This window comes from Salmo trutta, chromosome 2 (assembly GCF_901001165.1).
Source record: "Salmo trutta chromosome 2, fSalTru1.1, whole genome shotgun sequence".
NCBI lineage: Eukaryota > Metazoa > Chordata > Actinopteri > Salmoniformes > Salmonidae > Salmo > Salmo trutta.
This window is the reverse complement of record NC_042958.1, coordinates 68,769,467-68,789,413: the sequence shown is the minus strand read 5'-3', so window position 1 is coordinate 68,789,413 and position 19,947 is coordinate 68,769,467. Positions and strand designations below refer to the sequence as shown.

At 42.6% G+C, this 19,947-nt stretch overlaps 2 protein-coding genes across 3 annotated transcripts in view; one reads left to right on the top strand and one right to left on the bottom strand.

Annotated features, from left to right (window-relative positions):
* The window catches only part of plcd3b (phospholipase C, delta 3b), a 54,973-nt gene extending 51,061 nt beyond the window's left edge, over positions 1 to 3,912 (bottom strand). The window contains exon 1 of one of the 2 annotated variants that reach the window (XM_029712630.1): positions 3,834 to 3,912. Coding sequence is in view for 1 of the 2 variants with exons in the window: in XM_029712620.1 (XP_029568480.1) it covers positions 849 to 930 (82 nt within the window). In the remaining variant the exon portion in view is untranslated. Of the gene's footprint in view, positions 1 to 848; positions 1,254 to 3,833 lie in introns of those variants that run through there. The other variant, XM_029712620.1, reaches the window with a different exon arrangement.
* Positions 3,913 to 3,930: 18 nt separating this feature from the next.
* On the top strand, positions 3,931 to 17,811 carry acbd4 (acyl-CoA binding domain containing 4). Its single transcript, XM_029712643.1, has 9 exons — positions 3,931 to 4,084; positions 4,346 to 4,466; positions 4,930 to 5,014; positions 5,799 to 5,919; positions 6,078 to 6,335; positions 6,580 to 6,734; positions 6,879 to 7,646; positions 13,673 to 13,732; positions 17,046 to 17,811. The coding sequence occupies exons 1-7, from the start codon at positions 3,955 to 3,957 to the stop codon at positions 7,164 to 7,166; spliced, it is 1,158 nt and encodes a 385-aa protein (XP_029568503.1). The 5' UTR covers positions 3,931 to 3,954; the 3' UTR covers positions 7,167 to 7,646; positions 13,673 to 13,732; positions 17,046 to 17,811.
* The last annotated feature ends 2,136 nt before the right edge of the window (positions 17,812 to 19,947 follow it).

Genomic DNA, 19,947 nt, shown 5'->3' with positions numbered 1-19,947 from the left:
ATCTGGCTGACAGATGAAGGTAGAAAATTATTTTTTTCTCAAATATGTTACATTTAATTAGGTTAAACAATCATAAAGAAACTGAGTAAAAACAAAATTGCAACTGTGTATAACAACTGAATGAAGTTTGAACATTAACTCCATCCGATTTGTCTAAAGTATTGGGGATTTTCAAAACAATAATTTTGTATATATTTCTGTTTTGAGTAACACCCTTATTTACACAATTTAAAATACAGAACGTCTTTCAAGAACCCCCGAATTATAGCCCTTCTATGTAAATTAGACGTGTGGACCACAAGAGGTCAATTACCATGTAATAAATGATGCTAACTTTCTAATCAGAAATGTTACACTGATCAATTATTATTGGTTTGATTACTGATTTTCCCTCATTTTCTGGTGCGTTGAATATACATAGCCTACTGGAAGCCCTTCAATGTGACGTTAATCTCAGAACAGTGTATATTGCAGATATTATTTTTTTTATCAATGCCTTCTCCCTTCTGTAATTTCAGGAATATAATATGACCTGTTCTGTAGCCTGCTGTACTGTTATTTGTGAAATAGTATGCACGAATTGTGGACACCGTAGAAATGTGTGTGCCAGTTATTAATGGTTAGCTAGCTAAAGAAATTATTGAACTAACGTTACAACACAACCCAACAAGAGTATGGGAGGCAAGGAATAGGATAGAGATAACCGTAGCAAGCTATGTTTTTGTGAGCGTAGAGATAACGGTCCTGCCAAGCCTACTACATGAAAAGACCTGGGCTATGAACCAGTTTGCCAGATATACATTTCTTTCCCATTGAGATAGCTAACGTTTAATTCGCCAAATGCTTACCTAAATTTTTAAGAGGGTCGATAGTCTTTGATTCGGACGTCCCGGCTCCATTCTTCACAGGCTTCTTGCCGTTGCCTAGCATGATCAAAGACGCTGCCGCGTGAGCTCTCCCTCTTTCTGGGTTATCCCTAGCTAGCTAACGTGAGTTAGTTAGCTAGCTATATACGCCTATTGTTTAGCGAGTTCAGCTTTTCAAGGCCACCGAAAGATTATAGCACAGTTCACTGTTTTGATAAAAGGCTGTATCAAGTTCTTGCTAGAACATGTAGGCTAGTTCGTAACTGAGCTAGCTAGCTTTCTCCAAGACTGCAGCGCCTCATGATTTTGTTCCTTTGGAGCAGAGGCGAGACCGAACAGCCAGCCCATCTTTGATTATGTCATGCCACGGATTGGAGGCAAACTGGGGTGTAATCATTAGTCTAAACCGTTGCGACGTTTTGCAACTACAAACGAGGGTTTCTATTGGAAACATTCAGGTATGTCCCTCCCCGTTTCGTTCCGTTTGCTTAAGTTTAAGAAACGTTTTGCAACAGATTTGGCGTAATGCACCTGAATAAGCGCACGAGAACGTTAACTGGTTATTATATCCTGAGATCAGATACTAACCATGCCAATGCACCTTGAATTCACATTTATTCAAATAAACGAAAAATAAAATACAATATTTAACAGTAATATTTCTCTGTAATGTTAGGGTTTGACCAACTATTTGTTTGCATAACCTATATAATATAACAAAGAAGCTATGCTATAATATTAAGTTTATACTCTATATGATAAGAGCATACTGCTGTGTGAGAGGAAGGGGCTCATGGGATGGTGAGTCATATGGAAAGAATGCAGATGGAGTAAATCAGGGATGTGGAAGAGCTTGTTAAAAGATAAGGGCAGGATATGGGTGAAATGTATATGCGGAGGGGTGTCGGGGTTTTAGAGAACTGTGCATTGTGCAGTCACAAGATAAATCGACTGCCAAAGATAATAACTACGCCCGGCAACAGGAGGCGTCTCGAGGTTGGGACCAACCTGCACGCCAACGATAGGATGAGTAAGTTTAAACCACGCTCATCCTCCCTCTGACAGGCCAGCAGTGAGTGGGAACTATCTCTGTCAGAGTATTTAATGAAAAGCAAAGGATGTGTAACTCAGTTCTCTGTCTGCCCTGCGTGGTGACACAGTGAGCCCGTCTATACGAACATCATATTTACCATAAATGTGTTTGCATTAATTAAAGTACAAAGAAATCAGAAGTTACTCTGTGTTAACTGTATTATTCCAATACCAGATTGAATTGACGCGACCCAACAGTAACAAGGAAAATATTGAAATTATAGGCTCTGCTGCCGTTGTGCTTGAATACCTCCTGGAAAAAAATATGTTTTTAGTACGCATGGGTTAGATTATCACAGTCAGAAAATCTTGAAGAACTGTGTCAAAACATTAACCTTTTTACTTTGGCTTTTCAAACCACACCCTGTGACATGCACAGTGGAGGGCTTGTTCATATACTGAACAAAAATATAAACGCAAAATGCAACAATTTCAAAGATTTTACTGAGTTACAGTTCATATAAAGAAATCAGTCAATTGATATAAATTCATTAGGCCCTAATCAATGGATTTCACATGACTGGGCAGGGGGGCAGCCATGGGTGGTCCTGGGAGCGCATAGGCCCACCCACTTCGAAGCCAGGCCCAGCCAATCAGAATGAGTTTTTCCCAACAAAAGGGCTTTATTACAGACAGAAATACTCCTCAATTTCATTAAATTATCTGGCAACAGCTCTGGTGGACATTCCTGCAGGCAGCATGCCAATTGCACGCTCCCTCAAAACTTGAGACATCTGTGTTATTGTGTTGTGTCAGAAAACTGCACATTTTAGAGTGGCTTTTTATTGTCACCAGCACAAGGTGTACATGTGTAATGATCATGTTGTTTAATCACCTTCTTGATACCACCACACCTGTCAGGTGGATGGGTTACCTTGGTGGCAGGTAGCCTAGTGGTTAGAGCGTTGGACTAGTAACCGAAAGGTTGCAAGCTTGAATCCCTGAGTTGACAAGGTAAAAATCTGTTGTTCTGCCCCTGTTCCTAGGCTGTCGTTAAAATAAGAATTTGTTCTTAACTGACTTGCCTAGTTAAATAAAGGTAAAATAAAACATGTTGCGTTTATATTATTGTTCAGAATGGATAGGTGTAATCCTGGGAAAATATTGCCCCCTAGCCCTGGCTAGATGGAAATTGCAGTGGTGGACACATTAAAACTTTTTTTTATATATAGCATGTGATTGTTTGGCAATACAAACACTGGTTTGTGCCACTGACCTATACGTGCTTATATATATATAGGGCTACCTACATTTACAGTTTTCTGACAAATACTTTTATATGACAATAGCCCTTCTAAACACTGTAAAATAATAATAGCTTGCTAAAATTGACAAAATTGTGCTGCAACGTATTATTGCATTGCTTATATAGTGTGCACTGTGTATGAAAATTATTAACATTGAACCAATCAAGAAATGTATTTATTATTTTACACCGACACGCACATCTCGCAAATCACTTTGGAGAGGGCGTAGCCACATGTTGTCATGTGACCCAACACGGAAGACCACTCTGCAACTGCACAAAGTAAAGGATATTGAAGGTCTCGACAAACAACTTTATTAATTCGTTTGACTCAAATAATACAACTATCATCTGCAACATTAGCTTTGCATATCTGTAATTTGGGCGTTTTGAATGTTCTTGAAAACCTGCCATCTCATATCTGTCAACAACGTTTTTACAAGCGTGTTCGGTGCTGCTGTCATGACAAAAAGACTGGGCGACTACAAGTGATTTGAGCAGAGATTCGGAGGCACCAACTAGAAAAGGCAAGTGGACTAACCGGTTCGTACTCAATCTTGTTCTCGACTCAATACTTATCAATGTTGTTTGTTATTGTGTTTGAACCAGCAGCAGGCTTGCTAACTTACCATATCATTCGTTATGTCATCGAATTATGTGCCTTTCCAGCTCGTTTCAGTCCTATTGATTCGTCGTTGGTTTGAGTTGGCGAAGGACATCGTAGCAGTCCCTTGTCGCTGCCCCGGTTGAATGCCACAGGGCTGTGCCTTCATAGAGAGACGGCAGTTTGCAATGCCAGTTCCAGTTATGGCAGAGTCGGTGGACCACCAGAAACGCTTCCAGGCCGCTGTCGACGTCATTCAAAACCTTCCCAAAAGTGGTGGGCGACATGTATACAGGGACATAACCTATATCTATTTAATACCTGTGATATCATATAACAGAATTGGCAGTGTATAGACATATAATTAGTTGTTGTGTTTTGTAAACAAAGCTCCATTGAGTGCTTAGCTGAAAGCTCATTAGGCCCAACCAGTGATTTTATTGATCAGCTACTGCTACTCTTTTACACAAGGCTTACCTACATGTAGGTCAACCAAAGTGTAATAGACACTGAATAACAACTGAATAACTCTTGCAGGTGCCTACCGGCCCCCCTATGAAGTGATGCTGCGGTTCTACTGCCTGTACAAGCAGGCGGTGTGCGGACCCTGCACGGTGTCTCGACCAGGCTTCTGGGACCCAGTAGGTCGCTATAAATGGTGAGTGTGTGTCTGCACAAGTGGATATGAGAGGCTGTATATGTGTGTCTGCGTGGGTGAATGTACATATTTAGGAGTGTAATTTGATCCAGGATCTGTGGTTAGGGACAACTTCTACCTCGAACCAAACTAGTTGAGCCAGGTAAGAGTGTTTCAGTTGGCAGGCGCCTCCACACCAGGTGTGGTTTTAACTCATTAACGTTTGGACTGGCACTACAACTGCTGACAGCTGTCACAATCCCTTACTATTCACTGTTACTTCTCAAGTGCATGTGTGCTGATGTTGTACAGCATGGAGTTATTCCCCCTCTAACGGTGATTGTTCCTTACCAAACTAACACCTCACTCGTAGTCCATTGGGCGGTGCTCTTTTTCAGATGATATACTATCAGTGGTACGGAGATGATGATATAGAGAGATGTTAGCTAGAGAACACTGTTTTGGTGTCGTTTTGTATCCATAGGGATGCCTGGAGCCGATTAGGGGAGATGAGCAGTGAGATTGCCATGGCGGCGTACGTGGATGAGATGAAGAAAGTGGCACAAGAGGTACAGCCGAGTCGTCCTACTCCTTCACGCGCATCCAAATAAACATATGTGCTTCTCTACCTTTTTTTATACCAGGAACAGCTAACATTAAAACTAGCACTCCAGAACCATCTAAATCAGTGCCGGCTAACCGTCAAAGGGACTGGTCGGCAACCTAACGGGCCAGTGTTGGTCCGTGGGCCATCATATTGTATGTGTTTAGACTGAAGGTAGACAGCGTTTTGACGTTGCCACGAGCATCACTGCAGATATGGAGATGATCAGTGCAAGACTGTGATCTCACACGGTCGCACAGAGGATCTGCGCATGTGCGCGGGTGCGCTTCACGCTGCTACAACGTAGCTACGTTGTAGCCCCGCGCTTCAACACTCTTAAGTTGTTGCAGAAATCGACACGATATTGCCGTTTACCGCGTGCATTGCCGAGTCTACTTTTGAATATAAACATGCACACCACAGCCACCCTGTATCTTCTTTTGGGGATGGGAATAAAAGCCTTGGGGCCCATAATCACAAAACATCTCAAAGTATGATTGTTGATCTAGGATCATGTCGTCCCGTCCCCCCGTCAATGTAATCTTATTCATTATGATCTGTCGAAAAGAGAACATGTATCGTAGTTGAGCAGTCCTGCCTGATCTGAGATATGAATACTGACCCTGTTGTTTAGTTAATCAATTCCTCCTGCATACTGTACATCATATAACAATGAATTGTTATCTTATAGCATATACATGCATTCGCATAAAGAGCCCCAATTGAGAGAAAAAATGTCTCCTGTGTAGGTTATTGACACAATGCCCATCAATGAGAAGACTGCATCACTGTTCCACCACTTTGAGCCCCTTTACATGGTCATCCACGACATGCCCCGGCCACCAGACACGCTGCTGGACTTAAGAGATGGTCAGTGGACTACTAGACTTTAGACCACTATCTGAATTGTTGTTGTTGAAAGAAAACATTCCCTGCATGTTATCTGAGCCTCAGTCATATAAGGTCACAATATGCTCAAATGGACTTTGAATTACTGTGTGCGTGTGCGTGCGTGCGTGCTTGCGTAGAGGTTAAGGGCATTGACAAGGCAGCCAGTCCAGTGGAGGTTGAACAAGAGAGGGAGACCCAAGAAGAACCTGTCCCAGATAAGGACCCTGCACTAGATGAAGAGCCTTCCCTGGAGCAGGTGCCTGTCCCAGGAGAAGAACCCGTCACAGAGGTACCTACCCTGGAAGAGGTGGCCCTCGCAGAGAAGGTGCCTGTCCCAGAAGAGGTGCCCAGTCAGACACCACAACAACCAGTCACCTTCACCAGTGAACCTCAGGGTAAGAGTCATGCTCACCTCTCTCTGTTTCAAGAGACTAAATCCTTCTAAGCTAGAGGGTAGCTACAGTATGTGCACACCCAGGCAAGAAAATACTGTCACTCCATAGAACCCATACCAGATGGATGGATGGATGGATAGGCAAATGGATATTTACCCACTTGTAGCTAACTTGATGCATTTTCTATTCAACAACTGACTTTCTCCTAACTATACTGTTGATATGTCTCACAATGGTTACACAGGGCCAAATGTACAAGGCTTCCTCTTTCCAGAGCCTGTTCCTGAGCTTGTTCCGTCTGAGGCCATGGGGTCGTCTGAGGTGTTGTTGACCAGCGACTCAGAGAGTGAGATCTTCGTTGACTCTGTGGATTCTGTGGAAAAGCTGGACAATATCAAGGTACCTAAGGGCCTGAAATAATGAGACTTTAAAAAAATGCGAGTTTAATCTAAGTTGTTGTTCTCTGGGTCCTTTGTAAGTGGATCCAAGTAAAGGACCGTATTGTGTGTGTGTGTGTGTGTGTGTTTGTTTATACATACACAGGTTGTCCCCAAGTCAAACGGCCTCCATAACGGCCATGCTTACTCGGAGCCCTCTTCAGTCCAAGCCAATCACACAGAGACGGTCTGCCAGGCAACGCAGGTGGGGGCAGGGCAAGGGGGAGAGGGGGCGGGGGATGGAGGGGGACCGCCCATGAGGAGGAGTCGGGATGCAGGAAGAGAGGGGATGAGGGACCACGGATGGAGAGAACGTGAGTTAAAGGCTCTTTCTCTCATTTTCCTAGAATATCTGTCCTCTCCTTGCCTTTTCTTCTTCATTGCACTGATCTAAAAAAAAAAAGAGCGGAACAGGTGAAAGCCAGCTTAATAGTGAGTCCACCATATCATTTTCATTTTTCAAGTATTTTTCAATCTGTGCAGATGAAGGGGAGGTGAGATACAGAATTCTATGTAATTGTGTTAGAGCCAGAGAGAGTGTGTGTGTGTGTGTGTGTGTGTGTGTGTGTGTGTGTGTGTGTGTGTGTGTGTGTGTGTGTGTGTGTGACGTGCATGCGGCATATATGCCAATTACACATATGCACTATGCCTAGGTGGTGTTCCCCAGGGCAGCCCCAGGCGGGCGGGGAGAGAGGCCCTGGGGGCAGGGGGAGGGGCTGGCCGAGGGGGAGGAGACGGCTCAGAGGGAGGGGCTGAGAGGCTGCAGGACATCCAGGTGCAGCAGCAGATCCTGCTGGCCCTACGGAGGCTCAGGGAGGACATGCAGAGCGTCATGGAGAGACTGGAGGCAGTGGAGAGACTAGCCGCAGCACAGGTAGGTATGATTTGATGTATCCATAGAGTTGAATAGAGAGCATGGAGATTAAACATTTTAGTAATTTAGCAGACACTCTTATCCAGAGTGCCTTACAGTTAGTGCATTCATGTTCATCTTAAAGAGGAATCGAAACCACCCCTAAGTTACCAATTTCTTGCAATTATTATTCATAGTAATTCATAAAGATTCATGAAAGAAATACATTTTAACTAGAGGTTTAGTACAATGTACTTCTTAATGGATCTAAACTGGCTAATCATTTAGATAGATTTTCTTTCTTGGTCCTGTGCATTTCTAAATCAAACAAAAACACGTGTGAACACCCTCAAAAATGTTCTTATTATTTTAGAAGCAATAGTGAATTGTGCAAGGGTGCCAATATATTAGAGCGCAACTGTAGCCTAGCTTTTCCTGGGACTTCACAAGAGAAGAGGATGAGCTAAAAGGCATGTTGAGGTACGTAAATGCGCAGGACAACAGTGAAGACTAGAGATCACGTACCTATACGGAACAAAAATGTAAACGCAACAATTTCAAATATTTTACTAAGTTACAGTTCATATAAGGAAATCAGTCAATTGAAATTCATTCATTAGGCCCTAATCTATGGATTTTACATGACTGGGAATACAGCTATGTATCTGTTAGTTACAGATACCTTAAACAAATTAAAAATAAAAGTAGGTGTGTGGATCAGAACCAGTCAGTATCTTGTGTGACCACCATTTGCCTCATGCAGTGCGACATCTCCTTCGCATAGAGTTAATCAGGCTCTTGATTGTGGAATGTTATCCCATTCCTCTTCAATGGCTGTGCGAAGTTACTGGATATTGCCGGGAACTGGAACACGCTGTCGTACACGTTGATCCAGAGCATCCCAAACATGCTCAATGGGTGACGTCTGCTGAGTATGAAGGGGCCATGGAAGAACAGATATTTTCAGCTTCCAGGAATTGTGTACAGATCCTTGCGACATGGGGCCGTGTATTATCATGCTGAAACATGAGGTGATGTCGGGGGATGAATGGCACGACAATGGGCCTCAGGATCTGGTCACGATATTTCTGTGCATAAAAAATGCCATAGATAAAATGCAATTGTGTTCATTGTCCGTAGCTTATGCCTGTGCATACCATAACCCCACCGCCACCATGGGGCTCTCTATTCACAACATTGACAACAGCAAACCGCTCGCCCACACGACACCATACATGTGGTCTGCGGTTGTGAGGCCGGTTGAAAGTACTGCCAAATTCTCTAAAACGACATTGGAGGCAGCTTATTGTAGAGAAATTGAAATGTTATTCTCTGGCAACAGCTCTGGTGGACATTCCTGCAGTCAGCATGGCTATTGCACAATTCGTAAAAATTTTAGACATCTGTGACATTGTGTTGTCTGACAAAACTGCACATTTTAAAGTAGCCTTTTATTGTCCCCAACACAAGGTACTACTGTGTAATGATATTGCTTTTTAATCACCTTCTTGATATGCCACACCTGTCAGATTGATGGATTATCTTGGCAAAAGAGAAATGCTCAGTGTAGTTAGAAGCTCATTCTTAACCTTCATTTGTTGGCTAAATAGTATTATTGCAATATTATTATTATTATGTAATTTATAGTGTAATTTCTATTTTCCAAATGGTTGTCAATTTCATCTTCAACACACTATATCGCACTAGCCGTACTACTCTCACTTTCATACTATCCCCTCTTCAAACTCTCCCCAGCAATTTATTTGATATTATGACTAAAACAGAATACAGGCAAGCTGGACCTACTGCAGCGAATTTGTCATTTGAGATGACGGGTGCACTGTGGGTTTCGCAGGCATGCAAAAAGCTTCCCATTAGCCTATGTTTTTAGGGAAAATAAAATTATCCTACACTAGGCCTACAACACAATTCAATGAAGAATGTTGTCGTTGTTTTCAAGAGAGTACAAAACTGTAAACCTACTGTAGACTATTTGAATAACTGCTTTAAAAGTTCTGCGTTTTTAATGTATGTTTATTCCAAAATATAGCTGGACACAGCCCTTAGCCGTGGTATATTGTCCATATTCCACAAACTCCTGAGGTGCATTATTGCTATTATAAACTGGTTACCAATGTACAGTTGAAGTCGGAAGTTTCCATAAACCTTAGCCAAATACATTTAAACTCAGTTTTTCACAACTCTTGACATTTAATCCTAGTAAAAATTCACTGTCAGTTAGGATCACCACTTTATTTTAAGAATGTGAAATGTCAGAATAATAGTTGAGAATGATTTATTTCAGATATTATTTATTTCATCACATTTCCAGTGGGTCAGAAGTTTACATACACTCAATTAGTATTTGGTAGCATTGCCTTAAATTATTTAACTTGGGTCAAACATTTTGGGTAGCCTTCCACAAGCTTCCCACGATAAGTTGGGTGAATTTTGGCCCATTCCTCCTGACAGAGCTGGTGTAACTGAGTCAGGTTTGTAGGCCTCCTTGCTCGCACACGCTTATTCAGTTCTGCCCACAAATGTTCTATAGGACTGAGGTCAGGGCTTTGTGATGGCCACTCCAATACCTTGACTTTGTCCTTAAGCCATTTTGCCACAACTTTGGAAGTATGCTTGGGGTCATTGTCCATTTGGAAGACCCATTTGCGACCAAGCTTTAACTTTCTGACTGATGTCTTGAGATGTTGCTTCAATATATCCACATCATTTTCCTCCCTCATGATGCCATCTATTTTGTGAAGTGCACCAGTCCCTCATACAGCAAAGCACCCCCACAACATGATGCTGCCACCCCCGTGCTTCACGGTTGGGATGGTGTTCTTCGGCTTGCAAGCCTCCCCCTTTTTCCTCCAAACATAAAGATGGCCATTATGGCCAAACAGTTCTATTTTTGTTTCATCTGACCAGAGGACATTTCTCCAAAAAGTATGATCTTTGTCTCAATGTGCAGTTGCAAACCCTAGTCTGGCTTTTTTTATGGCGGTTTTGGAGCAGTGGCTTCTTCCTTGCTGAGCGGCCTTTCAGGTTATGTTGACATAGGACTCGTTTTACTGTGGATATAAATTATTTTGTACCTGTTTCCTCCAGCATCTTCTCAAGGTCCTTTGCTGTTCTGGGATTTATTTGCACTTTTCGTGTCAAAGTACATTCATCTCTAGGAGACAGAACGTGTCTCCTTCCTGAGCGGTATGACGGCTGTGTGGTCCCATGCTGTTTATACTTGCGTACTATTGTTTGCACAGATGAACATGGTACATTCAGGTGTTTGGAAATTGCTCCCAAGGATGAACCAGACTTGTGGAGGTCTACCATTTTTTTATGAGGTCTTGGCTGATTTCTTTTGATTTTCCCATGATGTCAAGCAAAGAGGCACTGAGGTTGAAGATACGCCTTGAAATACATCCACAGGTACACCTCCAATTGACTCAAATTATGTCAATTAGCCTATCAGAAGCTTCTAAAGCCATGACATAATTTTCTGGAATTTTCCAAGCTGTTTAAAGACACAGTCAACTTAGTGTATGTGAACTTCTGACCCACTGGAATTGTGATACAGTGAAATAATCTGTCTGTAAACAATTGTTGTGTCATGCACAAAGTAGATGTCCTAACCAACTTGCCAAAACTATAGTTTGTTAACAAGAAATTTGTGGAGTGGTTGAAAAACAAGTTTTAATGACTACAACCTAAGTGTATGAAAACTTCCGACTTCAACTGTAGTTAGAGCTTTAAAAATATGTTTTGTCTTACCCGTGGTATACGGTCTGATATATCATGGTTGTCAGCCAATCAGGGCTCGAACCACCCAGTTTATAATCCAAAATATATCCTAATGCATCTACCCATAGCCTATAGGCCTGGCATGTATAGTCAACCTTTCGCATCGGCTATGGGTCTAGGCAACTCTTTACAATTTACACGGTGCAGAGAGGCACATTTGCAGGCCAGTCATATGGTGTATTTTGTTAGGATGTATTAGCGTTAGCCATCAGAAATATGGGCTTCTCCTGATATACTGAGAATGCCCTGCCTGTCGTGGATCATCATTCTCCCAAGTCGTCCTATAAATAATGTGGCCACCAGTATGCTTGAAGAAATGGAGACCTGAACACTGTTGAAAAAGAGGAATAAATCCAAAACTGAGGCTTAAATGCAAAAATAGAGATGTTTTATTGGGAGCAATATGCTCACAGGCCCAGTTATTCACGTAAAGCTTACCGTGTGCGCTGCCGCCTCTCCAAGACATGGAGCCCCTCCATCCACAGGCAAGATGGTAGTAACTAGGGACTTCACATACTGTAGCTACTGTACTTCCATAATAAAAGTGACTATTTCTTTATTTAGAATTTTAACAAGATTTGAACAAGCTATACTGGACATTAGGCATCAAGAGTTTAATGCAAATATATTTTGCATACTATTGAGACGAGAGAGCTGTCACTCCCTACAGTAAAAGCCATCAGAAATCAACGTTCCAAATTGTTCTATCCAACCGATGCAATTGCCGCTAGCGTCGTTACCATGGCAATTGTAATGGCGGAACCCAGTCCCAAATTAGCATTTTATCAAAATATTCAAAGTAGAAATGTGTATAATGCAAACATGCAGGTCACATAGGATTTGTATAGATTGTTTTATTTGACATACCTTGTAAAATGTTTGCATTCCCCTTTAAGGTAGCTAGGTAAGTCAACCACGTATCACAGTCACTAACCACATTTTCATCCATAGTTTTTGTGAGTAAAGTCAACGTATAAAAAAAACAATCATGACAGCTGTTTTGGTACAATTTTATAAATGCTGACAGATAATTTGTTCGTTTGACATGGTGGGATTATTTTCTGTAAAACTAATTATACGAGAAATGGCGGTAGAAATGGCTTTTATGAGCAAATATTGATATAATAACCATTTTATCGAAGTAAACTTGGAGTCACACAATGATATGTGTGGCCCTCCCACTACGACTCGGGAGTTTATTAGGCTACAGATGAAATAAGTTCTAATGAACTTCACAGGGTGGTGAAAGTGCACGGTGATGAGCTTGATGTTCGATTCCAATAAATATTGAGGGTTTTATTCTGGTCACATGATGATTGATACTTGACTGCCGTTTGACAAATACAAATATTCTTGCTCTTATCCATAATAATCTCATCATGTAGACTAGCCTACCTGCACAGCCTTCCCGTACTGTATCTGCCAGCTGTTGGCTAGAGCGCACATGCCAAGACCAGAGTAGGCACATTTGCTATTTAACGCAACAGTTTTTGTGACAAAACTATCGCTAGAGTTGGAAATGTGATGGAAACAAATAGAATTTGAGATTTTTTATTCGGTAAATGAATTTAAGCAAAAAATGTACATTTTGTGTGCACTACGTCATCACACAGTGATATTTATCCGCAACAAGTCAGTTTAGTGGAAACACACCACTAGTGGGAAAATGTGCATATTTTCTTAATGCAGATTTTAGAATCTTTTTTTTATTGAACTAGGCAAGTCAGTTAAGAACAAATTCTTATTTACAATGACTGCCTACCCTGGTCAAACCCGGATGATGCTGGGCCAATTGTGCGGCACACTACGGGACTCCCAATCATGGCTGGATGTGATGCAGCCTGGATTTGCATGAAAAATCTTTCGCCAATTGGATGGAAACCTAGCTACTGTAAAAATATTTTACCAAAAAATCTGCAAAGCCAATGCTAGTAGGAAAAGACAAGTGCAAGTGTTAGTGCAAGAAAGGCAAGTACAATGGTAGGGTGTTAGTTATTATATATATTTTTTTACCCTCAATGGCGCTGCCCATGCTGTCACAAGAGGCCATTAGAAAGACATTAGCTCTCTAGTACATCTCTATGGGTGTATCTTTCTGTAATGAGCGGTGAAGTTGAGCAGGAAAGCATCTACTGACGACCATCTGGCATTTTCTTTCTTATACGTTCTAGACCTTGGTTAAATACATTCATATATTTAAAGGTATTGGAGTATTTTGTGTATTCACCAATGTATCCCATCACCAGGCCCAGAATTCAGACTGGAGACCATGTCTTCAGTGTGCTGCCTCAGCCGCCCAATCAGAGGTAAGCGTGTGGAGGTATCCGAAAATTCAATGTGCATCTATTTATCTCTGTCTTACTAGCTTTTGGCAATATGCTCATTGTGGTTTGTACAGTTACAGTAGTGTGGTCACAAACTCAGGTCCTGGAGAGCTACTGTAAAGGGTGTGCAGGGTTTTTTCCCCAGTCCCAGCACTGTTTGTAACATATTTTGTACATTATGTTGCTGCTACCATCTCTTATGACTGAAAGAGCTTCTGGAAATCAGAACAGCGATTACTCACCTTGAACTGGACGAAGAATTTCTCTTTAATGAGTCGGACAAGAGGGATTTACTCAAGACACCTGAACAGGCCCTCATCCCCATCATTTGCAGGAGAACGAGACGTAAAAGATATCGCGGAAGGAGATCAGATCCGCCAACGATGGCTAATCTGCCGTCGCCATCGGTACTATTGACCAACGTACAATCACTGGATAATAAATTGGACGAACTAAAAGCACGTATATCCTACCAACAGGACATTAAAAACTGTAATATCTTATGTTTCACTGAGTCGTGGCTGAGCGACGACATGAATAACATATAGCTGGCGGGTTATACACTGTACAGCAGCCTCTGGTAAGACAAGGGGAGGCGGTCTATGTATATTTTTAAACAACAGCTGGTGCACGATATCTAAGGAAGTCTCGAGGTTTTGCTCGCCTGAGGTAGAGTATCTCATGATAAGCTGTAGACCATACTATCTACCTAGAGTTTTCATCTGTATTTTTCGTAACTGTCTACATACCACCACAGACCAATGCTGGCACTAAGGCCTAAGACCCAATGAGCTGTATTCCGCCATAGGCAAACAGGAAAACGCTTCATCCAGAGGTGGCGCTCCTAGTGGCCAGGGACTTTAATGCAGGGAAACTTAAATCCGTTTTACCAAGTTTCTACCAGCATGTTAATTGTGCAACAAGAAGGAAAAAACTCTCGACCACCTTACTCCACACACAGAGGCACTTTCAAAGCTCTCCCTCGCCCTCCATTTGGCAAATCTGACCATAATTATATCCTGTTTCCTGCTTACAAGCAAAAATTAAAGCGGGAAGCACCAGTGACTCGGTCAATAAAAGAAAGTGGTCAGATGAAGCAGATGCTATGCTACAGGACTGTTTTGCTTGCACAGACTGGAATATGTTCCGGGATTCTTCCGATGGCATTGGAGTACACCACATCAGTCACTGGCTTCATCAATAAGTGCATCGATGACGTCGTCCCCACAGTGACTGTACGTACATACTAGGGATGCACGATATATCGGTGAGCATATCGGAATCAGACGATATTAGCTAATAATATAACGTAAATACAGTGCTACACAGAATAAAACAGAAAAATACTAAGCGCAGACTTCCAACAACTAAACAAGTTCAAGTCGATCAGTCATTTGAAAGAGTAAGAACATTTCAGGAAGACAACTCAAAGGCGAAATCCATTAACGCCAAGATAATGGAGTTCATTGCCCCTGACAATCAACTGTCCTCTGTCGTGGATGATGTTGACTTTCACCAACTGGTCGAGCCCCGGTACACACTATTTTTCAGATGTTGCCCTACCGGAGTTACACAGTATTGTTGAAACACACATCTTTGAGCTACGTGCTATGGCCGTTGCTGCTATTAGCTTCACGACTGACATTTGGACCAGCGATGTCATCCCCATGAGCATGCTGAGTCTGACAGCACAGTGGGCCGACGAGGATTTCATACTGAGGAAAGCCGTATTGCATGCTCAAGAATGTGCTGGTTCTCATACCGCTGCTGCCATTTCAATGGCATTTGAGAACATGTTTGAAACTTGGAAACATGAACACACTCCTAGCACCATTGGAACAACTGACTTGAGAAATAAGCTAATCAACTGCGTCTGCAGCAGACGTGATACCCTCTGTCATAGCATTGAAACGCCTGCTCAACAAAATTGCTGACACAGACCGTGGGGTTAAAACTTACAAAAGTACTCGAGGCTGTGAACAAGTGATTTGGCGGCATTCTTTCTGAGCCTCTTCACTGTGTCGCCACCATGCTCGATGCTAGGTACAAGGACCGATACTTCGATGCAGACAAAAAATAGTTTACGTGAAATGTTACATACACAGCTGGACAAGATGGAAACGGACACAGTGACAGTGCGCTCTGGGGAAGACAGACAGACAGCTGAAACTTCACTGCTTGACATGTATGATGAAATCCTGGTTGAGAATGAAATGACTGAACAAATGAACAATGAAACAGCACATCAAGTAAGTGAAAGAAATAGGTTTGGGGACATACGTAAATGGCAACAAAATAACGTTTTGGTCTGTGTGGTGTGTGTGTGTGTGACCTTTATTTAACTAAGCAAGTCAGTTAAGAACAAATTCTTATTTACAATGACGGCCAAACCCGGATGATGCTGGGCCAATTGTGCGCCACTCTATGGGATCCCAATCAAGGCCGGATGTAATACAGCCTCGATTCGAACCGGGGACTGTAGTGATGCCTCTTGCACTGAGATGCAGTGCCTTAGACCGCTGCGTCCGTGTGTGTGTTAACTATTTAACTGTATTAGAATGCTTAAAAGGTTAACCGAAAGTTATCGGTTATCAATATCATTTTTTTGGCAAGGAAGATATTGGTATCAGCGCATCCCTAGTGTACATACCCCACCCAGAAGCCATTTATTACAGGCAACATCCGCACTGAGCTAAAGGGTAGAGCTGCCGCTTTCAAGGAGCGGGACTCTAACCCGGAAGCTTGTAAGAAATCCCACTATGCCCTCCGACGAACCATCAAACAGGCAAAGCGTCAATAGAGGACTAAGATCAAATCGTACTACACCGGCTCTGAAGCTCGTCGGATGTGGCAGGGCTTGCAGACTACAAAGGAAAGCGCAGCCGAGAGCTGCCCAGTGACACGAGCCTACCAGACGAGCTAAATTACTTCTATGTTCACTTCGAGGCTAGTGACACTGAACATGCATGAGAGCATCAGCTGTTCCGGACGACTGTGTGATCATGCACTCCGCAGCCGATGTAACTTAACTGCATTGTTGGTTTAGGGCTTGTATGTAAAGATTTCATTCTAAGGTCTATATACCTGTTGTATTCGGCGCATGTGACAAATACAATTTGATTTGAACACACTTGGTTCAACTAATCAAGACAGTCATAAGTGGGATTGGGCATGTTAACACTTGGCTGGAACAAAAAATCCGACACATCCTCTACAGCAGTTATGAATTCATTCCTATTAGAATATTGTACGTTTTAAGGTTTGTCACCCTAAATGTCCCATATGTTCTTCTCAGGAGAGTTGGTGGCCGTTCCCTGAAGTATCAGGACGGACGATGCTGCTTCTGCTGCTGTGGCCTCTGATGGCTCAGGGCATAGTCTTTCTACTGCGGAAGGGCCAAAAGAAGGCCCGTATCTCTACTTGAAGCCAACGGACCACAAAGTAGTCCCATATCCCCCCCTTAGGAATCCATTGGAAAAAGAAGAGAAAGATTTCTTTTTTATTTCAATAGGAATCTATGGGACAATGGAGGTTGTTTAGCAGATCTGTTTTTGGTGTCTTGCAAACTCCTATGGTCATTGGTGTGACAATGACAATAGGACAGCACAAACATATATGGGACAATGGATGTTGTGTATTTCCACATGAATCCACTGGAAGAAGTTGTTGGCAGTCCTATAGGACATTATTGGAGGAGAAAGTCTCTCACTCTCTACAGTACTGTTATGTACATTGCTCAAGTATTGGGAGAAACCTGAACATGTTTAAATGACAAATGTATCACATGCTGTGCTGTTCTTTTAACCTTCAGGTTGAAGGACCTGGTCCCGTATTCACAAAGAGTACTGACATAAGATCAGTTTGCCTTTTAGATCATAGTGGAAGGAGATCATCATAATGATTCGAGATCAGACTGTTATTCTTGAGACACTTTTTGAATACGGGACCCTGATCCAGTTTGGTGTTCCTTGTCCCCTCACTAACACTAATAAATAAGATTAAACAGCTATAAATTAAATCATGAATCACAGAATTGTTTTCAAATAAATAATTGGGATGAATAAGCACTTTTCCCAGATTATATTTGATCCAATGATTTCAGTGGAGCACAGAATTGGATATGAGTGCACTGGCAATTGCTCCAGAATTCACACGAGATAGACAATGTTCAGTTGATATGTAAAGGAGATATTATTCTACTTAGTGTAGTAGAGTTAAAATGGTTATTCCATCAAATTTCAAATTATTAGAATAGTACACAACGCAGAACAGAACAACCAGGTTGAGGGTCAGTGGCCAAAGCCCGCGAACAGGAATATTCCAAGTTCAGACAGAAGAGGGGAGTCAGATCGCTATGATCACCAGGAACTTTACTTTTGGTCTCTATTTTTAATTGTTGCACTACTGGTGATGCCTGTTGATGTTAGGTAGGCAGCTACAGTAGCTGAATGATGTTAACATCTTCGGGTTTTGTTTCATTAAATGTATTTTATTTCATCTGGGTGCTTGCGTCACCTACTAACACCCTGGTACTACCCGTAGCTCCCGTTCTCCTCAGTCCAAGAAAACACAGAGAGAAAGAACAACTTGTCAGATGGTGCATTGGAGACTGATGTGTTCCTGTCCTGTCTTTTCACAATACTATTGCAGATCAACATAAAAGCCTAAAAGACAGCCGTGGTGTCGCTCTTCATTTCTTGGTTCTCCTGTGGTACATAACAGACCCGCTACAGATTGGTGCCGTGACCCGGATCAACAGATCAGCTGCAGCAGATCGCCGGGGGACCCCTACACAGAACTGGATCGACATCACACGTTTAGAACATTTGAGGGCAAGGTGAACTTTGGACAATATGTTGCGTACACCTCAGTTGTATGAGATTACAGAACAGGAGAGAGAAGACATATCTGGTGTTGGCGATAACAATGTACATGTTACTCCGGTTGGTGTTACTGCGAGAGGTCCACAAGGTATTGCCACTGGGGTGGGGCGGGGGGCTCAGTTGGCCAGTATGGTGGAACATAGTGCTAGAGCCAGTCCTCTTAGATACCCAGCAGTCGATACTAGAGTGCCAAGTGTTAGCAGTAGCCAACCAGAGCATGTTAGCAGTAGCCAACCAGGCAACAATAACAGTGAAGAGTCCCAGAAAGCCATAGGGGGTGAAAATGAAAACCGACCCAATTGCAAGCCCTAGCAGAGTTAGACAAACAACTGGGCAGTGAAATAGGAAATCAAGTTGCCGCTAGTCTAGCAGGGGCTGGTGCAAGCACTCCCCCTCCCCAACCAATAGTAGAAATACCTGATTGGTCAAAGGTCAACCTAATTCTGAAGTCAGATGTCAGAGAACCACCCCACTTCCGGGGTGATAGCACAGACCGGTGCACAGTGACTGAATGGCAAGAACTTATGCAAGCTTACTTGGAAAAAGAAGGGATGCAGTATATCAGAACAGGGGCAAGAGATACCGGATAGACTGATGGGGCGGGCTAAAGACATAGTCAGAATTGGGCTCCATGGAAATCCTCTTGTTAACATAAGCAGAGACCCTGAAGCCATATACAATATCTTGAGGCAGCACTTTCGAGAAGCAATCTCGTCCACAATTCCATTAGGATACTTCTATGAAACCTTACCAAGACAGTCAGAGAGCTGCTTGGATTATTGGGTTAGACTGAACAAAGCAATTGACCTTGCCAATGAGTGCTTGCAAAGAAAAATATTGGATGGTCCAGGTCATGAGGTGACCATGATGTTTGTTGAGCACTGCCCTGATCCAGAACTATATGCCGCTCTTAGGTGCAGGCCTATTGAAAACTGGACCGTTGGAGATTTGCAGGCAATGATTGACAGCCATCACAGAGACAGTCAGCCAGACACATGGCGCAAAGTACCGCCAAGGTAGAAGTTGTGATGACCCCCGACGCTTGGTGTATGACTCAACAACAAGCAGTCGGTCATGATAATTCAGCCACACCCATTAACAGTGATCAGGCTCCATTGAACAAAGTGATTTCTCTCCTGGAAAAGCTCCTGTCAACCCAGGAACAGAATCAAAGGAGAACTTCGGCCAGAACGCCACAAACTAATACAGCTGCTGGTCCCTGTAGAATTTGTAAGGCCTCAGACTATTCAACTCAGTCGCATTGCTTTAAGGAGGGTTTATGCTTCAAGTGTCACAGGACAGGCCACAGAGGCT

Bases quoted from the DNA above. Each gene is read 5' to 3' on its own strand.
- acbd4 (XM_029712643.1), top strand. From the start codon at position 3,955: ATGCCACAGGGCTGTGCCTTCATAGAGAGACGGCAGTTTGCAATGCCA. The intron at 4,085-4,345 runs GTGGGCGACATG...TAACTCTTGCAG, and splicing joins TCAAAACCTTCCCAAAAGTG to GTGCCTACCGGCCCCCCTAT. The intron at 6,336-6,579 runs GTAAGAGTCATG...ATGGTTACACAG, and splicing joins CTTCACCAGTGAACCTCAGG to GGCCAAATGTACAAGGCTTC.